General features: G+C 40.2%; 1 protein-coding gene across 2 annotated transcripts in view; it reads left to right on the top strand.

Moving 5' to 3' along the window:
- arhgap10 (Rho GTPase activating protein 10) overlaps positions 1–21,783 on the top strand; it is a 138,981-nt gene that overhangs the window by 91,277 nt on the left and 25,921 nt on the right. For both annotated transcript variants that reach the window (XM_057843222.1, XM_057843223.1), the window contains 2 exons: positions 9,137–9,278; positions 15,075–15,237. In XM_057843222.1, coding sequence (XP_057699205.1) covers positions 9,137–9,278; positions 15,075–15,237 — 305 coding nt within the window. The remainder of the gene's footprint in view (positions 1–9,136; positions 9,279–15,074; positions 15,238–21,783) is intronic.

Here is a 21,783-nt window from a genome sequence, read left to right as displayed (position 1 = left end):
AATTCCTCCTATTATGGCGTGTTTTTCTGCTCGTTACACATTAATAATCATAATGGTGAAGGCGCGTGTGGCGGTTGGTTGCAGTAACAGAGAAGATAGACGGAGAGACTTGAAGTTTTACCGTATTCCGAGAGACCCGGAGAGGAGAGCGAGATGGACCGCTGCAATTCGACGAGAAAACCGGGCTCCAAACGATTACCACAGATTACGTAGTAGTCATTTTATATCTGGTAAGATGCATTTAATATATATTTAGAGGGTTTTGGGCTGACAACCACAATTAAGATCATTGCGAGGCTAATCGCCGACAACATAGTTTCAAATTCAAGATGCTTATTTCTTCCACCATCATTACATTTTGAATAATATTTAGCTGGTACCAAGTGAAAGAAGCTGGCCTCGTCTAGGGATCATCAGTTAAACAGGTGTGTCCAAACCTTTTGCAAAGGGGGCCAGATTTGGTGTGGTAAAAATGCGTGGGGGCTACCTTGGCTGATTTACATAGAACAATATATTTAAACAAATTTTAGCAAGCCCTTCCGTGTGTCACATTTGCTTTATATTTTTTTTAATTCATAATTTCAACTTTCTCGTCTTTGTGGCATTCTCTTTCGACACTCGGGCTCTTGTGAAATACTGCTGCTGTGAAATTAAACTAGCTTCTAGTTGCTATAATTTCTCGCTGCGTATCTTCCCTGTAATGTCGTACATGTCAGCGTGTCTTGTTCGGTAATATTATCGCGTCACATCGAACTCTTTGAAAACAGCGACTGTCTCTTTGCAAATGAGGCAGACACAGTTGTTGCGTGTTTTATTGAAGAAATAGTCCAATATCCACCTAACCTTGAAGCGTCGGCCATCGCAGTCAACTTTTTTTTCTGATTGTCGCCATTTTAGAAATCACACAGGGTAATGTTGCTTAGAGTGCTGCTCTTAAAGTTTTTCAAACTTTTGTGAGAATAGGCTGATTTTGTGTGGACAAGATAGTTGTAGATATCAGGGTAGCAGATGTCAGGCAGAGAGGGCGAAGACAGCGGGTTTAAAAAATATCGATTTAGGCATCAAATATGGATCTGGCGAATGGATAGACTGAAGCTTTTCCACATAACGCCCTTTATGCAACGCATCCAATGAGTTTACAGCGTCTGAAAGCACTGGGGCTTCCATGAATTGCTCTATAAACTGAACGACTAATTGAAACCATTGAGAATAGGGCTAAACAGAGACGGACAATATGGCGGCCCGGATACAGCGACACGTCATTCTGTGACGTCGGTGAGTAGGGTCTATACCAGGGTCAACCTAAAACACCTACTTTTTAAACTACAAACTAACGGTGCGACTTATACACGAGTATATATGGTCATCATCCAAAATCACTAACACCGCCACGTCACGGTCCCTCGTTAAAATGCGGCAAGGGCCTTTTGGAAGCCGGCGCTGCGGAGGTTTTGGCCCGAGCGCCAAACTTTCCACATAGTCCAACTTCAGACTGTCAATAGCCTCCTCGGATAGCATCGCAGGCGCGTTTTGCATTCACCTCCATCTGCCCAGAGAGAAGCAGCCCAAAGTCTCAGCCATATCAGATTTCTCACTTATTTTTTTTTCCCTCGCTCGCTCTCTCTCGAGCGCTCTGTCTGCTTGCTCCAACAAACTTTCCCTGTCATGCCATCCCCCCGCGCGTCTGCCTCGCCTGTTCACACTCGCGTTTTCTCTGCCACTTTCCTTCGCCACGGCTCCCTTCCCTCCCTCCCTCTCGTTTTTCCTCCTACCGCCATCCTCCTCGTCCCTGTGATCTTTCTGCCGAGGCTTCCTCTCTCCTCGGTGCACCTCTTCTCTTTAAACTCCGCTTCTGAAGTCTATGTAAACACTGTTCGGGACAAACCCTCCTTGAGTCCGGAACCTGTTTGTTTTATTCTTTATTCTATCAGAGAGCGGGGCCAGTTTCCCTAAAGAGGACACTTACTCGAGGAGAAAAACTTTACTTTTCAACCATGGCGTCTCTGGGATCGGCTTCAAATTGTGCATCATTATTGATACACCTCTCCTGCATATGCCTGGGAGATTCATGTATTATTCAAAAAAAGAATGCTCAAGCTTGCAGCGTCGAGGGGAAGAAAAAGCACCATATGGTGCGTTCAAGACAATTGGAAATGGGATTGGCGGTGGCGAGGATTGCTACAAACAATTGTTTTGACAGTAGATTAATCGCTGATTATATTCGCGTTGAATTGACTCATCTGCTCAAATAGAAATTGTATGTTATTACTCAAAATTTGCTAAGTAACACACAAAAAATCGTGTTAGTAAAGTTGGGCTATGAACAGGGCCGGCCCAGCCTATACGCAGACTATGCAGCTGATTGGGGGCCCCCTAGTGGTCAGGGGCCCTAATCTGGCAATTGTTTAATTTATTTTTATTTTTTTGTTTACTACAGTTTGCTTTATTTGACTTTTGTGAGTTTTGATACTTGATTACAAGCTTAAAAAAAAGTTCTTCATTAACTTTATTCTTTCCTCTTTTAGAAAAAGGTTTGGTGCTATCTACTGTAAGTACTGACAATCATTTGGGGTGAGAAGTTCGAAGTATGCAGTGCAACAAAATATGGACGTATGGGTTGGATTGCATGTATGGGTTTCACAGTACACTGTGACGAAATGGTAGGCCAAAAATATGGGCCCCTTGGCATTATTTTGCTTAGGGCCCCCAAATGGCCTGGGCCGGCCCTGGCTATAAATGTTACGTAACTACCGTAAATACTCGCGTGTAAATCGCTCCGGCAGACAAGTCGCACCCCTAGCTTGTGGTTAAAAAAAGTAGGTATTAAAGATGTCCTGATCGATCGGGTCCGATCACGTCATTTTCAAAGTATCGGAATCGGCAAAAAAAAAATTGGACATGCGTTTTTTAAATATATGTATATATATATATATATATATATATATATATATATATATATATATATATATATTAGGGCTGTCAAACGATAACAATTTTTAATCGAGTTAAAATACAGCTTAAAAATTAATTAATCGTAATTAATCGCAATTCAAACCATCTATAAAATATGCCATATTTTTCTGTAAATTATTGTTGGAATGGAAAGATAAGACACAAGATGGATATATACAACATACAGTACATAAGGACTATTTGTTTATTATAACAATAAATCAACAAGATGGCATTAACATTATTAACATTCTGTTAAAGAGATCCATGGATAGAAAGACTTGTAGTTCTTAAAAGAAAAATGTTAGTACAAGTTAGAGAAATTTTATATTAAAATCCCTCTTAAGGTTTTCGTTTTAATAAAATGTGTAAAATTTTCAATCAAAAAATAAACTAGTAGTCCGCCATTGTTGATGTCAGTAATTACTTACACAATGCTCATGGATGCTGAAGCCTATAAAATCAGTCGCCCCCAAGCGCCAGCAGAGGGCGGCAAAACTCCATAAAACACAACAAGTGAGCGTTTCACTGTGTAATGTCATTTAAATCTCTGAGCGGGGCATCTGCGTTAATTGGTCAAATATTTTAACGTGATTAATTTTAAAAAATTAATTAACGCCCGTTAACGCGATAATTTTGACAGCCCTAAGATATATATATATATATATGTATATTTTAATTAAATCGTTTTCTAATTATATTTAACGTTGCAGACATAACATGTTACACTCATCTTTAGTCTTTAGTTTAGGCTTAAGATAGGGTTATCAAATTTATCCCGATAACGGTGGTAATTAATTTTTTTAAAAATGTATCACATTAAAATATTCAACATAATTAATGCATGCGCTGTACGACCCACTCACGCATTGTCGCGCACAATCTGTAATGGCGCCGTTTTACCTATATAGAGAGCTAAAAGGCAGCGTAAAATGAGTAGAGTGAATTTTGGCAGCCTTAGGAGCCTTTTTTAAATTGGCTAAAGCCTTACAATCCCTCTCCCTAAGATTAGAAATATCGTAGGAAGCAATGTGGGGAAGCAAGGTAGCAATTGATCTTTTTCTTAACACCCTATGTTAATTCCCAACGCAGTTAAGATATATCAATTGGTAGCACTACGCACAGTCATGGTTGCTAAAGGCGTGTTACATCCACCCATCATGCATTTGGGCATGGCCACAGTATCATTTACTGAAAGTTCAACAAATACACTAGATGGCAATATTTAGTCACTATATACAAAGTCACAAGTCTTTCTATCCGTGGATCCCTCTCACAGAAAGAATGTTAATAATGTAAATGCCATTTAGCATTTATTGTCATAATAAACAAATACAATACTTATGTACTGTATGTTGAATGTATATATTCGTCCGAGTTTTCTTCATTTTTTTCTGAAATGCATTGCCAAAATGTATATGATCGGGAAAAATTACCGGGAATGATTGGAATTGAATTGGGAGCAAAAAAAAATGCAATCAGATCAGAAAATCGGCAGATACTCAAACTAAAACGATCGGGATCGGGTCGGGAGCAAAAAAAAACATGATCGGAACAACCCTAGTAGGTATTTTAGGTTGACCCTCTTATAGGTCGCAACACAATGTTTGGGCAAATTTTTGAACCAATTTTTGGTAACAATATGACCAAAACAAATTAAATTTGGGTACCAACCAGAGGTTGCGCTAGACTTTTTCGTTGTCTGTCATTTTGACTGACAGGGTCATAAAAATCCGGTCATAATCTATTTTTACCAGTCACTTAAATTTTTTAAATGATGTTAATGACATTGTGGTGACCCTTTGTTTGGCATAATTCACCTTCCGTACTTGTGTGTCCATTTGGCCGAGCGCGTTACCGGCTACGACACAGTCACGTGACAGAGACATTTAAGAGCTGCGCGCGTTCCGGCGTGAATAGAGAGTTCACAGAGAGCAGCAGAGCTTCAGCGGTTGGACACAGCAATTCGAGCTAACAAGACCCTTAACATTGCATACCGCTTCAACAGTATTTAGTAGTGATGGCCAAATGAAGCCTCATGAAGCAATGAAGCTTTGCAGCCAGTCGGTTTGCACATGTAGCAAAGCTTCATTGTGCTTCATTTACTCTATGGCGCCATCAAGTGGTCTACAACAGGGGTCCCCAACCTATTCCACGAAGGCCCACTGTGGATGCAGGATTTCATTCTTACCGAACAAGATGACAACACTTTTTCCCCAATCTGGTGTTTTATAAGTGCAATCAGTTGATTGCAGTCAGGTGTGGCTTGTTTTAGCAGAAGCCTCATTGGTTCAACTGTCTCTGCTGGATCAGCTGGAACAAAAACCAGGACCCACAGTGGGCCTTGAGGACTGGGTTGGAGACCCCTGGTCTACAAGCCCAAGTGGTCAACATTGTTAAGAATTCAATGGTTATTTGATTATGACAAAGATATGAATGTGCTTATGTTAGTAATTTAGTATGTGAACAAAATACAACAAGTGCTAAGGATAATTTTTTTTATTCATTTTTGTTGAGAAATAATAGCTTTGCCACAGTGGCAGGCTACACTAATGGATTGTTCATTCTGTTGATGTTTGGTTCAGATAGGTTCACTCACTCACATTTATATTAATGTAGTTCTTCTCCCTTACCTTATTGAACGCAATCAAATGAAAATGTTCCCATACAGGGGTGGGTCGCTTTTTTTGCGCAGTTTCCATCGCAAGCAAAGGACAAGGCTCGAAAAAAGATTGCACTGGTTGCACTGTTGCGCACAGATCATGCAACAAGTACAGGAGCCCGAAATGCACAAAATGTGAGATAACAGGCGATCGCCATTGCGTTTTGCAACCAATTTATACCGTAGTCTGTAGCCTACTGTGTTTGCAATGCGCGCCGAACGTCGGATCACTTCCGAAGCGTTCATTAGATTCAACCGGCCGGCGAGACTTCTCACGACATCATTTCCGGGTTCTGCCGAAATGACGTGCGCCACGCTACAAGCTTCGTGGAAACACTCCTCCCATTACTCGACACAAGCTCCGGAACCTCGGCCCATTTCGTCCCATCACGAGTATTTAGTTTTCATTCAAATTAATATTCTGTCCGAACAAGCTTAACAGAGAATCCACACCCTGCCATCACACATCAAGCAGAAGAATATATAACTTTTTCTCCGCAGTGACAAAAACAGCTGACTGTGGCCCAGGTCGGTATGGAACAATGAAATTAATAGTTCACCTGCTGTGGCCTGAACGCAGTCTTCCTCCTGGTGCGCATGGACTTGAATTGCGTGCCCGCTTGTGCAGTCCCTGTTTATTCACCTCTTTTATCAACACCATCGTCGTTTTGGGGCTTTTTGAAGAAACTTCGGACACTCAGTTGCCTTGACATTTTTCAGAGTAAAGCCAACAACGTCATGCATCAAGAGAGACAATAGCTAATTAATATGCCCACTCGCCACCCTGTGGTCTGGGGTGCGAATTGCAACCTGTCAAAATGACGGATGGACTTCAATTTTTTCCGTCACCGTTTTTAAAAAATCGGTCAACGACGGAAAATATTCGGTTAACGCGACCCCTGGTACCAACTTACATACACAGCAACAGCTGAGTACACAACACGAACAATGCCAATGTAGTAAATAGGTTTTTGTTTCTTAAGTCTTACGGTAACTCTGCCTCATCACATGGATGGAAGCCCACAAATTCCTCTTCATCATCACTATTGTTTTTTGCGCACTGATAGAGTACCCTCTTTACTACGGGGCTTTGGTGTGTGGAGATACAGATCTTAGCCCCACCCAGGTTGATTTGCAGACATTTCAGGGACAAGTCCAGTTGATATCGAGTCACTTCCTGTTGATTTGGGGACATGTCCTGTTGATATCAGGTCACTTCCTGTTGATTTGGAGACATTTCGGAGACGTGTCCTACTGATATCAGGTCACTTCCTGTTGATTTGGGGACATGTCCTATTGATTTTAGGACACTTCATGGTGATGTGGACACATTTTGGGGACATGTCCTATTGATATCAGGTCACTTCCTGTTGATTTGGGGATATTTTGGGGTCATGTCCTATTGATTTTAGGACACTTCCTGTTAATATCAGGTCACTTCCTGTTGATTTGGGGACATTTTTGGGACATTGTAAATGCCACTGAAAATGAATGGGAAATTTGGACGTACATGGCCGTCAATGGCGTTGACTTACATATTAGTCAATGGAATACAAGTACATTGGCATCAATAGAATTGACATACAGTGGGGCAAATAAGTATTTAGTCAACCACTAATTGTAAAGTTCTCCCACTTGAAAATATTAGAGAGGCTTGTAATTGTCAACATGGGCAAACCTCAACCATGAGAGACAGAACGTGGAAAAAAAAAACAGAAAATCACATTGTTTGATTTTTTTTTTTTTTTTTAAGATTTTATTTGCAAATCATGGTGGAAAATAAGTATTTAGTCAATACCAAATGTTCATCTCAATACTTTGTTATGTAGCCTTTGCTGGCAATAACGGAGGCCAAACATTTTCTGTAACTCTTCACAAGCTTTTCACACACTGTTGCTGGTATTTTGGCCCATTCCTCCATGCAGATCTCCTCTAGAGCAGTGATGTTTTGGGGCTGTCGTTGGGCAACACCGACTTTCAACTCCCTCCTCACCCCGTGGAGTCAAAATGATAACAAGAACGGTGAGCAAAAACCCCAGAAGACCTCGGGGGGGGGGGGGGGCGAGTGAACGACCTACAGAGAGCTGGGACCACAGTAACAAAGGCTACTATCAGTAACACAATGCGCCACCAGGGACTCAAATCCTGCACTGCCAGACGTGTCCCCCTGCTGAAGAAAGTACACGTCCAGGCCCGTCCGCGTTTCGCTAGAGAGCATTTGGATGGTCCAGAAGAGGACTGGGAGAATGTGTTATGGTCAGATGAAACCAAAATAGAACTTTTTGGTAGAAAGTGACGTTCTCGTGTTTGGAGGAGAAAGAATACTGAATTGCATCCAAAGAACACCATGCCCACTGTGAAGCATGGGGGTGGAAACATCATGCTTTAGGGCTGGTTTTCTGCAAAGGGTCCAGGACGACTGATCTGGGTAAAGGAAAGAATAAATGGGGCCATGTATCAAGAGATTTTTAGTGAAAATTTCCTTCCGTCAGCAAGGGCATTGAAGATGAGATGTGGCTTGGTCTTTCGGCATGACAATGATCCCAAACACGCAACCAGGGCAACAAGGAGTGGCTTCGTAAGAAGCATTTCAAGCTCCCGGAGTGGCCTAGCCAGTCTCTAGATCTCAACCCCATAAAAAATCTGTGGAGGGAGTTGAAAGTCCCTGTTGCCCAATGGCAGCCCCAAAACATCACTGCTCGAGAGGAGATCTGCATGGAGGAATGGGCCAAAATACAAGCAACAGTGTGTGAAAAGCTTGTGGTGTCGAGTTACAGAAAACATTTGGCCTCCGTTATTGCCAACGAAGGGTACATAACAAAGTATTGAGATGAACTTTTGGTATTGACCAAACACTTATTTTCCACCATGATTTGCAAATAAATTCTTTAAAAATCAAACAATGTGATTTTTTTTTTTTTTTTTTTTTTTTTTTACATTCTGTCTCTCATGGTTGAGGTTTACCCATGTTGACAATTACAGGCCTCTCTAATATTTCAAGTGGGAGAACTTGCACAATTAGTGGTTGACTAAATACTTATTTACCCCACTGTACATGGCTGTCAATGCCATCCGTGTACATAGGCGTCAATGCAAAGTAAATGCCATTGGAAATGAATGGGAAATTTGGACGTACATGGTCGCCAATGGCATCAACATACATATGTGTCATTGGAATCCAAGTACATTGGCATTCATAGAATAGACATACATGGCTGTCAATGGCATTGACGCTCATCGTCCTCATTGGCATCTGTTTACATGGGCGTCAATGCAAAATAAATGGCATTGCAAATGAATGGGAAATTTGGACTCAAAAGGCTGTCAATGGCATTCCGTTAGAAGCGAATGGGACAGTTTTTGGCAAATTTCTCGGGAACCGTACGTTTTTTTTTCCAAATTCTGTATACGGCTTTTATGCCCCTCACCATCCCGGAATTTCTTATGTCCAAATTATATGATTTGGTACCCAATGTCGAGACGCAAACATCTACTGACCGACCTCATCTTTGTGTTATTCAGATCTTCACAGACGCTCCCGAGTCGTGCCTACTCTCACCCGCCGCCTCGGTCTTCTCCGCACCCGCCAGGCAGTCCAAGAAGCTGAATCGACAGAGCCGTCCGCTCGCCGTCTACAACCCGCAAGTTCTGGACATTCAGACCGGTAAGCCGTCTTATCGTCTTCATCTAAATCCAAGATTTGAACGGTTGCAGACGCGCCAATCAAAGCAGTTCATTTTCATTTGTTTTGAGCGGGACCTCGCTTGACACGCAGCGGGCCCGGATGACGCATCGATTTTTTTTTCCCGTTACGCCAGAGGCGGGTTTATGCTCTTCTTGTCTGGATTTAGTCATTTTCTGGACAAACTGTCTATTTTAATTCAAATTGTCAACAGACACAACAAAAACATGGTCAAGAACATACTTACGGGGGTAGTCGTGTCATGAGTCAAAAGCCTGTATGATACCGATGGTAATCATAAGCAGTGGGCGGAATAGCGTCAAGACAAAAATCATGAAAAACATACAGTGTATTTAAACCTCATGTCAAATGCAAAATTTGTGAATTTTTAGTTGTGGGGTGGTGCCAAAACGCGGGTTTCTTAAAAAAAATTTTTTTTTCATTTCTTCAAGATGTATCTTGTTCTACAGTTTCCATCCAATTCACATACATGAAAAAATGTCAGGAAGGTAAGGGTAATACAAGTTTTTGCCGAAAACCTACAGTTCCCCAAAAATTTGCCCAAAATTTTCCCATTTGTTTCTAATGGGATCCCATTGCTATGTATGTCGTTCAATTCATTTGTAATGACCAAAATTTGATGAAAATGACCAAAAAAAAAAACACTTACCAGTACATCCCATTGACATTCAACTGGCGCTCAAGTAAGTCGATGCCTTTGACAGCCATGCACGTCCATGCCACTGACAACCATGTACAGTGGGGAGAACAAGTATTTGATACACTGCCAATGGGTTTTCCCATTGACTGTGTATCAAATACTTGTTCTCCCCACTGTACGTCCAAAGTTCCCGTTCATTTTTCAATGGCAGAAAAAACCTGTTTAGCTGTGACTTTTTACCAAAAACCAAAACCCTAAACCCTAACCATTAATTCCCATTGACATTCAACTGGCGCCCAAGTAAGTCGATGCCATTAAAAGCCATGCACATCCATGCCTTTGACGGCCATGTACGTTGAAATTTCCCATTCATTTTCAATGGCAGAAAAAACTATATAGTTGTGAATTTTGACCAAAAATTTACCATTACATCCCATTGACATTCAACAGGCGCCCAAGTAAGTCGATGCCATTGACAGCCATGAACGTCCATGCCATTGACATTCATGTACGTGCAAATTTCCCATTCGTTTTCAATGGCAGAAAAAACTGTATAGTTGTGAATTTTGACCAAAAATTTACCATTACATCCCATTGACATTCAACAGGCACCCAAGTAAGTCGATGCCATTGACAGCCATGCACATCCATGCCGTTGACGGCCATGTATGTCCAAATTTCCCATTCATTTTCCATGGCAGAAAAACATGGGGAGTTGTGATTTTTCACCAAAACTTAGCATTACAGCCCATTGACATTCAACTGGCGCTAAAGTAAGTCCATGCCATTGACAGCCATGCACATCCATGCTATTGACGGCCATGTACGTCCAAATTTCCCATTCATTTTCAATGGCAGAAAAACGTGTAGTTGTGATTTTTGACCAAAAACCTGCCATTACAGCCCATTGACATTCAGCTGGTGCCCAAGTAAGTCAATGCCATTGACAGCAATGCACATCCATGCCATTGACAGCCATGTATCTTGATTCTATTGATGCCAATTTACTTGGATTCCTTCAACACCAATGTACGTCCTCGCCATTGACAGCCTTGTTCGTCCACTCTATTGGACGGCTATGCACGTCCTTGCCATTGATGGCCGTGTATCTTGATTCTATTGATGCCAATATACCTGGATTCCTTTGACTCCAATGTACGTCCACGCACTTGACGGCCATGGCAGAAAAACCTTTGTGGTTGTGATTTTTGACCAAAAACCTACCATTACAGCCCATTGACATTCAACTGGCGCCCAAGTAAGACAATGCCATTTACGGTTACAAATTACTTCTCCCAAAAAGTAATTGCGTTGGTAACTCAGTAACCTGAATGTAAGAGTGTTTAGTTTCATGGCAAAGTAACTGGTGATTATTTTCATGTATTTTTTTCCCATTAGCTTTAAATGCAAATAAAAATTAAAATTCCTGAATGTTTCTTCAAACGATGCACTTCCATTTCAAAAGAGCAATAAATGCAATTAAAAATAAATTAAACAAAAGATATAAAAATATAATAAATGATGATCAAAGTTCAACAAAAGAACATTTTAGCTAAATTGCACAGCAAATGTCCGCTAGCCTAAATGCTATAAAATGCTAACTTTTTTTTTTTTTTTTTTTTTTTTAACAATGCTCTAAACAAATCGTTCAAACACATATACATGGCAAAGTAACTGGTGATAATTTTCATGTATTTTTTTCATTTGCATTAAATGCAAATTAAAATTAAAATTCCTAAGTGTTTCTTCAAATGATGCTCTTTCATTTCACAAGAGCAATAAATGCAATTAAAAATAAATTGAACAAACGATATAAAAAAATAACTGAGGATCAAAGTTCAACCAAAAGAACATTTTAGCTAACTTGCACAGCAAAAGTCCGCTAGCTTAAATGCTATAAAATGCTAACTTTTTTTTTTTTTTTTTTTTACAATGCTCTAAATAAATCGTTCAAACACATATACATGGCAAAGTAACTAGTGATAATTTTAATGTATTTTTTTCATTAGCATTAAATGCAAATAAAAATTCCTGAGTGTTTCTTCAAATGATGCACTTTCATTTCAAAAGAGCAATAAATGCAATTAAAAATAAATTAAACAAACGATATAAAAAAATAAATGAGGATCTAAGTACACCAACAGTACATTTTAGCAAACTTGCAAAGCAAAATTACGCTAGCTTAAATGCTATAAGATGCTAACTTTTTTTTTTTTTTTTTTTTTTTACAATGCTCAAAACAAACTGTTCAAACACATATTCCCACAGAAAACTGATAAGTATAGTATATACTTCTAGTATATACTTCTAAATAACGAAGACATAAACAAACATATTAGCTTACACAAAAACATACCTTATGTTGGTCTTAACGGGGAGCAGCTTGATTCGGCTTTGTTAGACGAGTTAAGGCATATTCACTGTTGGAGCAGTGTATCCACCCAAATCAGTAAAACTAAATGCAAAACTTTCAAAACAAACCATTACAGCGTCACTGCAATTAAACGAATCCTCGAATCAGCAAAATTTGATTCGAAGCTTTTTTTCAAACCAAATTACTCGAGTTAATTGATTAATCGTTGCAGCTCAAATTTATTGACATATCGTGTAAATTGTGAGAGGTGATGAAGAAACTGAGAGGCAAAAAAAGTACCTATAAAAATGGGTGAGCGGTTCCTTGCATTTCCACAACATGGATGGAAATTTGGTGCAGTCCCATTCATTATTGACACCATAACCTTATGGAATACTGTGAGAAACATACTTTTACTTTTGCTGACTGTTTGCCGTTTTAAAAACCGCATTAATGACCCAAACTGCAGCTCCTGGCTAGCCTCGCGTTACGTTTCACTCCATTCATGTACTGGACCATCTCAATCTTTTCACAGGCAAATTTTAATATGTGGGCCGGTCGTTGTAATCCCTTTTTAATCTTTTCAAGCGGCCCCTGATAATGGATTTAGACGACGGTACATTGTCTCATCCGTCGGCCGGTTTTAGGAAATTTAAGGCGGATAAAAGCCAAGAGTGCGACGCTACGTGTGTCCGATATTCCCGAGTTCGCACGGTTTTTTGGCTCGCGTTACGTCATGTTTATGTCACAGACGAGAACAGGTCGCCGAGGTCAATCCCGGTTTGTCGGCCGGCCATGATGCAGCTTTCGCTAGTGTTTTAGTTTAATCCCACTCTCAGATACAGGTCATCCCAAAAAAAATCTCCTAGACAGTAATATACAGTTGTGATGTCATAGCTTTTTGTAAATTGAACTGTTGGTTTAAAGGGGTGGTTTTAGAGAAAATTGACTTTAACGCTATCAGTCTCAAATTACCTGAAAATTGCCGTTGGTAGGTGTCCATGTCTTAATATGGGATATTAACTAAGGATATCCCGATCCGATCACGTGATTGGAAATCGGGTCGATCGCGACATTTTTCAGAGGATCGGAATTGGGTGAAAAGGATCGGGTTTTTTAATTAAAAATATATAGCGGAAAACATAGACAAGGCTAAAAAAGCAGTTTCTGCACCGCTCATTAAAATAAACTGCTGTATTTTAAGACAAAACAGCTGATGTGTTTGATAGAACAATATGTTTATATGCTGCCATCGCAGTTTCATGGCTCATCATGCCACTGGACTATTTTTAATTTGTCCGTTTTACTCTGGAGACCCCTGTTTACAGACAACGCGCCACTGTTTTTTTTTTCAACCCAGCCATAAAAAGAATTATATTTAGTATTCAAAATATCTATCATTTTAACTTAGAATTAGGGGGGTTTTCCGATCATGTTTTTTTGCTCCCGATCCGATCCCGATTGTTTTAGTTTGAGTATCTGCCGATCCCGATATCTCCCGATCCGATTGCTTTTTTTTGCTCCCGATTCAATTCCAATCTTTCCCGATAATTTTTTCCCGATCATATACATTTTGGCAATGCATTAAGAAAAACATGAATAAAACTCGGACGAATATATACATTCAACATACAGTACGTAAGTACTGTATTTGTTTATTATGACAATAAATTCTCAAGATGGCATTTACATTATTAACATTCTTTCTGTGAGAGGGATCCACGGATAGAAAGACTTGTGACTTGTATATTGTGACTAAATATTGCAATCTAGTGTATTTGTTGAGCTTTCAGGGTTAGGGTTAGGGATACTGTAGCCATTTAACTGTTCTGCCCAAATGCATGATGGGAACTGCAACCACGACTGTGCGTAGTGGCACCAATTGATATATCTTCTCTGCGTTGGGAAATAACATAGTGTGTTAAGAAAAATTGTTGTGAGAGGGATATTTAGGCTTTAGCCAATTAAAAAGAGGCTCCAAAGACTGCCAAAATTTTCTGTACTCATTTTACGCTGCCTGTTAGCTCTATATATAGGTAAAACGGCGTCAATATAGATTGAACGCGATAATGCGTGAGTGGGTCGTGCAGCGCATGCGTTAATTGCATTAAATATTTTAACGTGATTCATTTTTTAAAAATTAATTACCGCCGTTTACGCAATAAATTTGATAGCCCTAATTTGAGCCAAAACTAAAAACTGAATGTAATGATGAATGTAAGACATTTTGTCTATAACGTTTAATACAATTAGAAAACGATTTTATTAAAATATATATATATATATTACAAAAAGGCATGTCCGATATTTTTTTGCCGATTCCGATACTTTGAAAATGACGTGATCGGGACATCTTTTGTTCAGATATTAAGATTTGAATGAGGCAAAATAACATGCTTTTTCCCTCAAATATATTGTTATAATATTTTTTTTTTTCAGATGTACTGTAATTATTTTCTGTATAAAAATTAATTTGGTGTTCAAAAAGTCTTTTTTCAAACTTGAGTCTTGAAAAAGAGGGGGTCGTCTTATAATCAGGGCCGTCTTATCTTCGGGCCAATACGGTAATACACAAATATCGCAATAATCGTCTTCAAGTGTAGTACCGGGATTAATTCGGATTGAAATCGAATCATGACCTGTGAATCGTGATACGAATCATATCGCCAGATATGAGGCGATACACGCCCCTAATCGTCACACCACTAAGAATAATTATTCAATGCATTTGGCAAGACTGTTAATTAAGAACTCATATGATCAGCCTGCGACAGCTCCAACCTGGCCACGGACGAGACGTCGATGGGCAGCAACGAGTCGGTTTCGTCGCAGTCCTCGTCCGCCTCGACTTCCGAGACCACGCCTTTGGAGACGATTGAACGCACCCCTCTTACCGCCAGCCTCTCCTCGGGCAGCGGTAACTCCAGGTGAGCCACCCCGTAACCTCCACCCTCCACCGTTACGGGCCAGTGAGTGTCAGACAGATGAATTGCGAGGTTCACGCTTCACATCCTTCTGCTGTGTCATGTCTATGAATTCACCTTGAAATCTTTTACTCGCTCGCCCTTCGCCGACTCCCGTCACTGTCTGACGGAGGCCAGATTATGCACGGTATTGTAATGATGCGGTATATGTTTGCCAACTTTTTATAGGAGATACTGACTGTGAAGTTAGCCCCCCCCCATCAGATGCAAATTTATATCAATCTTATGTCAATCGTTTGTGCTGGTTTGTGATGTAAAAAGTTTCCTTTTGGGCTGCCAATGCGATTTCGACTTTACGCCGCCGCCATTTTGTCTCCAGTTTTTTTAAGTCGCGTAAACAGTACCTTATTGTACCTCTTATTTTTTACTTTACTTTATTAATATGATGTGTTCTGTCCTCAATAAACATGAAGTTGTTCAGCTTTACAGACAGCAAACAAGGAAGTTGTGCTTTTTGAACCTTCACTTTGAACAATTTGTAGAGCTGTAACACTCATACAGTGCCTTGCAAAAGTATTCGGCCCCCTTGAACCTTGCAACCTTTCGCCACATTTCAGGCTTCAAACATAAAGATATAAAATTTTAATTTTTTGTCAAAAATCAACAACAAGTGGGACACAATCGTGAAGTGGAACAAAATTTATTGGATAATTTAAACTTTTTTAACAAATAAAAAACTGAAAAGTGGGGCGTGCAATATTATTCGGCCCCCTTGCGTTAATACTTTGTAGCGCCACCTTTTGCTCCAATTACAGCTGCAAGTCGCTTGGGGTATGTTTCTATCGGTTTTGCACATCGAGAGACTGACATTCTTGCCCATTCTTCCTTGCAAAACAGCTCGAGCTCAGTGAGGTTGGATGGAGAGTGTTTGTGAACAGCAGTCTTCAGCTCTTTCCACAGATTCTCCATTGGATTCAGGTCTGGACTTTGACTTGGCCATTCTAACACCTGGATACGTTTATTTTTGAACCATTCCATTGTAGATTTGGCTTTATTTTTTGGATCATTATCCTGTTGGAAGATAAATCGCCGTCCCAGTCTCAGGTCTTGTGCAGATACCAACAGGTTTTCTTCCAGAATGTTCCTGTATTTGGCTGCATCCATCTTCCCGTCAATTTTAACCATCTTCCCTGTCCCTGCTGAAGAAAAGCAGGCCCAAACCATGATGCTGCCACCACCATGTTTGACAGTGGGGATGGTGTGTTCAGGGTGATGAGCTGTGTTGCTTTTACGCCAAACATATCGTTTTGCATTGTGGCCAAAAAGTTCCATTTTGGTTTCATCTGACCAGAGCACTTTCTTCCACATGTTTGGTGTGTCTCCCAGGTGGCTTGTGGCAAACTTTAAACCAGACTTTTTATGGATATCTTTGAGAAATGGCTTTCTTCTTGCCACTCTTCCATAAAGGCCAGATTTGTGCAGTGTACGACTGATTGTTGTCCTATGGACAGACTCTCCCACCTCAGCTGTAGATCTCTGCAGTTCATCCAGAGTGATCATGGGCCTCTTGGCTGCATCTCTGATCAGTTTTCTCCTTGTTTGAGAAGAAAGTTTGAAAGGAGGGCCGGGCCTTGGTAGATTTGCAGTGGTCTGATGCTCCTTCCATTTCAATATGATGGCTTGCACAGTGCTCCTTGAGATGTTTAAAGCTTGGGAAATCTTTTTGTATCCAAATCCGGCTTTAAACTTCTCCACAACAGTATCTTGGACCTGCCTGGTGTGTTCCTTGGTTTTCATAATGCTCTCTGCACTTTAAACAGAACCCCGAGACTATCACAGAGCAGGTGCATTTATATGGAGACTTGATTACACACAGGTGGATTCTATTTATCATCATCGGTCATTTAGGACAACATTGGATCATTCAGAGATCCTCACTGAACTTCTGGAGTGAGTTTGCTGCACTGAAAGTGAAGGGGCCGAATAATATTGCACGCCCCACTTTTCAGTTTTTTATTATTATCCAATAAATGTTGTTCCACTTCACGATTGTGTCCCACTTGTTGTTGATTCTTGACAAAAAAAATAAATTTCATATCTTTATGTTTGAAGCCTGAAATGTGGCGAAAGGTTGCAAGATTCAATGGGGCCGAATACTTTTGCAAGGCACTGTAGGCTTGACCTCATGTAGACTAGAGCTGACACAGTGGCTGAAAATGGCGAAACTTCACATGAGCTTTTCCACCCTAAAAAAAAAGTCATGCAGTAGAATTTTTTTAAAAATTTCTTCAGAAGTGTCTTTACTTTTTTATAGAAATTATTTTGTTGTTGCTCTAATCTTGAGCAACTTGAGCTGTGGCTGTGGGTATAGTCATAAGTTACATTTATTTTAATTTTATTTAAAATATTTGTTTTGTTTTTTTATTGATAATTTATTTTAACAATATATTCATGTTCCAATTTGCAACTATGTTCTGAAAAAAAAATCCTGTTCAATGGGAAAAAAATAAATAACCCATACATCTCAAAATAACACATTTTGGAGCTATAATTGCAATACCGTGATACCGTGAAACCGCGGTATTTTTGCCCACGGTTATCGTACCGTCAAAATCACATACCGGCACATGCCTATTGTAAACATGTTCAAAAACACATTTTTGGTGTTTTTTTATCTCTTGCAGTACATTGATACCTTTATATTTTTGCTTAAGGTTATCATACTGTCAGAATCTCATACCGGGACATGCCTAGGTGCTAGCAGAACATTTTTCACAATTTTTGAAGTTCGGTTTCATCTGAAAACACTAAATAAATTCCTATCGTGATGTATTTTTCTGCACCAAACACTTTCCCAATTCTGACAGGTCTGAACCTGTTGTGTTTTTTGCTTTCCAATACGCATGGCACGGACGGGAAGGCAAGTTAGCCGGAAGGAGCACATAAATCTCCGCTCTTATTTGCTCGGCGGACAGGTAGCTGCGCGCTGCCCGTGTAAATCGTATTGACACGGGCCAGATATTCATCTTGTTTACCCCTGTATAGCCACAGCTCCTGTCCCTTTATGAAGACTTCCGCCATATGTCAACGGGTGTCACCTCGGCTTTGTTCATTCATAAATTGAAACACTCCGCAAGATAGCGTGGGACCCGTTAGCGCACTGCACCCTTCCGAGGGCCGGAACCAAAAAACTGGCATCTGCTCGGTTGCCCTCATCAAGTTCTTATCTATATTAAATGAACCACGGACAAAAAGACTTATGGTTCTTAAAAGATAAATGTTAGAATGAGTTATAATAATTCGATATTCAAACCCCTCTTATTGTTTTTGGTTTTATAAAATTTGAAAAATTTGTTTAACTAGTAGGTCCCTTTGTGGTTCTCGACGCAATGCACTCTGGGCGGTGACGTCACTGGGCCACGCTGCCGTAATTCCAGTGTCACTCGTTAGCTAGCTATCGGTTTTGCCCTTCCAATTTGAACCCGAGCTGTAAAGTGATGAGCAGGACAGTACTGTCAATATATCACAAAACGAGCAGCAAAAGCAATTAAATGAAAATCTCTAGCAGGATTCGAACCCGCTTTTCCCATGCAACAGACCACAGAATTGGAATTGGAAATGGAATTGGATGCAGGTACGACGTCATCTGTTTTCTGAAATTTCCGGGTTCGCGGTGAGTCAGCAACCAGCACACTTTTGCTCAATAGACGATGTTTATTGATTCGAAAATGCAGATTTAATGAGATTTATTGATTACAATCCCACAAAGGCAAGCAAAAAACAAGCAAAACACAAGTGGTAACAATGACGTTAGATCTGCTTTGTCAATCCCAGAATATCCGCGTAACCGTTACAGCACAACAAACTGTTCCTTAACAATGAAAATCGCTTACCGTTGACAAATGAGTGGGGAGCCAACGCTCCGGCAAAGCGGCAAAGGAACAAAGCCAAGAGACCCGTACGTAATCCTCTGGCAGACTTCGGACAGACCCCGACTCTTATAGGCACGTCTGACACGGGTGGCCACTCCTCGCCCCCGCGAAAACGCACCACCCAAACTCGTGAGACCCCCCCCCCCCTCAAGGGTATGAGATTTCCCCCCAGTCGAGGCTCCCAGCGGTTAAAGTAGAATGTTTATTTAAGTTATCTCGTGAGATTCCCTCCTAACTATGGAACTCAAGCGCGTACTATGGTGCAAAACAAGTTATCTCGTGAGTTTCCCTCCTAACTATGGAACCCAAGGTGAAAAACAATCATAAAGGCATAATGTGCTAATGTTAAGGCATCACATGATATTTTCTGCCATCATCATCCCACAACTTTGCGACAAAACAATCTGACCAGCTGCAGAATGTGACAAAATCGTGCCAGTCGTCATCCTAGCTTTGCTTGCTAGCTAGCACGGCTATTCTCCCAGTCCAGTCCAACCGCGTCATCACCCCCAGTGAGTGTAAAACACGGCACCCTCCGTAGGTCAAAACATGTACTAAATATTACTGCTGCACGATAATTATTGGTCCTATAATTATCGGTTCGATAATAGGAATTCTGACGTCATCCCGATAAATCCAATAACATTATTAATGGACCTGTGCTGGCTTTACAGTTTACAGTACACACTAGTATGGGAAATAAGTTGACCATTTGTGGGGCATTGCTGCCACCTGCTGGTCAGAATAATTTACTGCATCTATTTTTTTGTTGCAGTAGTTTGGTTCATTCACTTACACTTTGCAGTGTCTAGCGGTAGCATTGACAATCGTGAGTGCTTTCTGTTACGTTTTCGCCTCGGAAATGTATGTAAGTATTTTATGTTTACTATAACATATGGATGTGCAATATATGTTTACTTCTGTGGTGAAGGGTCATATGTACAGAACTACATAAGTTGTTGTGTTATAGAAGCCAGCCGCCAATACTTTAGTAACTCAAGCTAGTGTGCTATGCTATACATATAATAGTTGTGTATATACGTAAGTGTATTGTGCAGTTTGTTGTAAATTGAGTATTGAATATGTATTTTTCTGTTGTACTTTCACAATATTAAGACGAATGTCTTCTAGAGGAGGTGCGGTAAACCGAAAATTTACCGTTACTGAAATTCTTCACGATGACCGACGTAATTTTGACCATGTTGGTAAATTCGGTAATTTAGTAAAAAAAGAAAATATAGTCTTTTCATCCCGCTATGACTCTCTGTTGTTCGGCTATGCTCATTCCCCTTTAAGAAAGCAGACAGTATGCTTACGTATGGAGTCACGTGGTTTTCAGGAAGCCAAACAAACAGAAGCCCGGTAGGCTAACGCTCGCGGCTAACGCTACAAGTAGACGGGATGGAGTTAGGCTTAGTTAGCTTCGCCAAACTTTCGACGTTAAGTAAACTCTTGGCGGGTTCCAGACGGGCTTTCACCCGCTGTCCTCCCTGGTTCTCACGATTTCAGGAGAAGATGCTTTCAGTGCTTTCTTCTGGTAGCCAAGCCACAGGCTAACGCTAGCGGCTAATGGTACAATTGAACGTTATGGAGTCGGATAGCGGCTCTAACCTCGTCAAAACGGCTGAAATTAATGAGTGGACTGGACACGGACTTCATGTAGCAATCATTATGTCGCGTTATTTGGTATCTCTGTGTGATTTCTCTGAAAGCTTTCATGATGGTAAAGCACTCAGCATAAAGTATAATCCAACAGCGAAGCCTATCTATAATATGACAGTTTAATGGCCACAGCTATTTCTCTGTATGTGTTTGCTTTATTCTGCCATCATAAAATCTTAAATGTTTCATTGGTATCAGAGCAATACAGCTTTAATCTGGTTGTGTCTGTGTGGGGGGTGCATGTATTAAAAAATGTTTCGGGGGGGAAAAAAAAAACTGAAACCTTGACGTAAACACTTGTGTTGAATAATTATGTCACAGCAGCCTTTAACAATAAGTTGTCTGAAGTGTACTGGTAAAGCTGCAAGTCATTTGTGTTAGAATGACGTGTTTTCACAGTCGTCATATTGATTTTTATAATGTTGTACATTTTTCAAGTCATACAAGCTGTTAAAAATGTTCAAACTATAATTTTTATTGTTTACAAGATTTTTTAAATACTTAATGTTTAGACTGCATGTGCAATTGTTAAATTGAAAGCTGTTAAATACATTTAACAAGAAACGGTTCATTTGTATTCCACGCATTGATTCAGATTTTCAAATTATATAACAGTCCGCTTAGGCGAATTTATCGTCATTTATCGTTATCGAGGTAAATCTGCTCAATTTATCGTGATACGTACTTAAGGCCATATCGCCCAGCCCTAGTGTCTTCCCATAAAAGCAAGAAAAGACCAAGCCGTGTGGTTTATGGAAGTGCATTCATTCTTAGCTGGCTGTCGGGCAGTGCAGAAGTGAAACGCACTGTTTTGTTCATGTCATTATGAAAAATCTATTGAGATCAAAGGCAAATCTATGTTGAATCCACCACTGTTTTTTTTGTTTTGTTTTTTTTTTAAACCTCCAGGTGTTCAAAAACTCAGGTTGCTCATTTAAAAAAAAATTTCATTGGT

This window comes from Corythoichthys intestinalis, chromosome 8 (genome assembly GCF_030265065.1).
Source record: "Corythoichthys intestinalis isolate RoL2023-P3 chromosome 8, ASM3026506v1, whole genome shotgun sequence".
Taxonomy (NCBI): domain Eukaryota; kingdom Metazoa; phylum Chordata; class Actinopteri; order Syngnathiformes; family Syngnathidae; genus Corythoichthys; species Corythoichthys intestinalis.
This window is presented reverse-complemented; position numbering and strand designations above follow the sequence as displayed.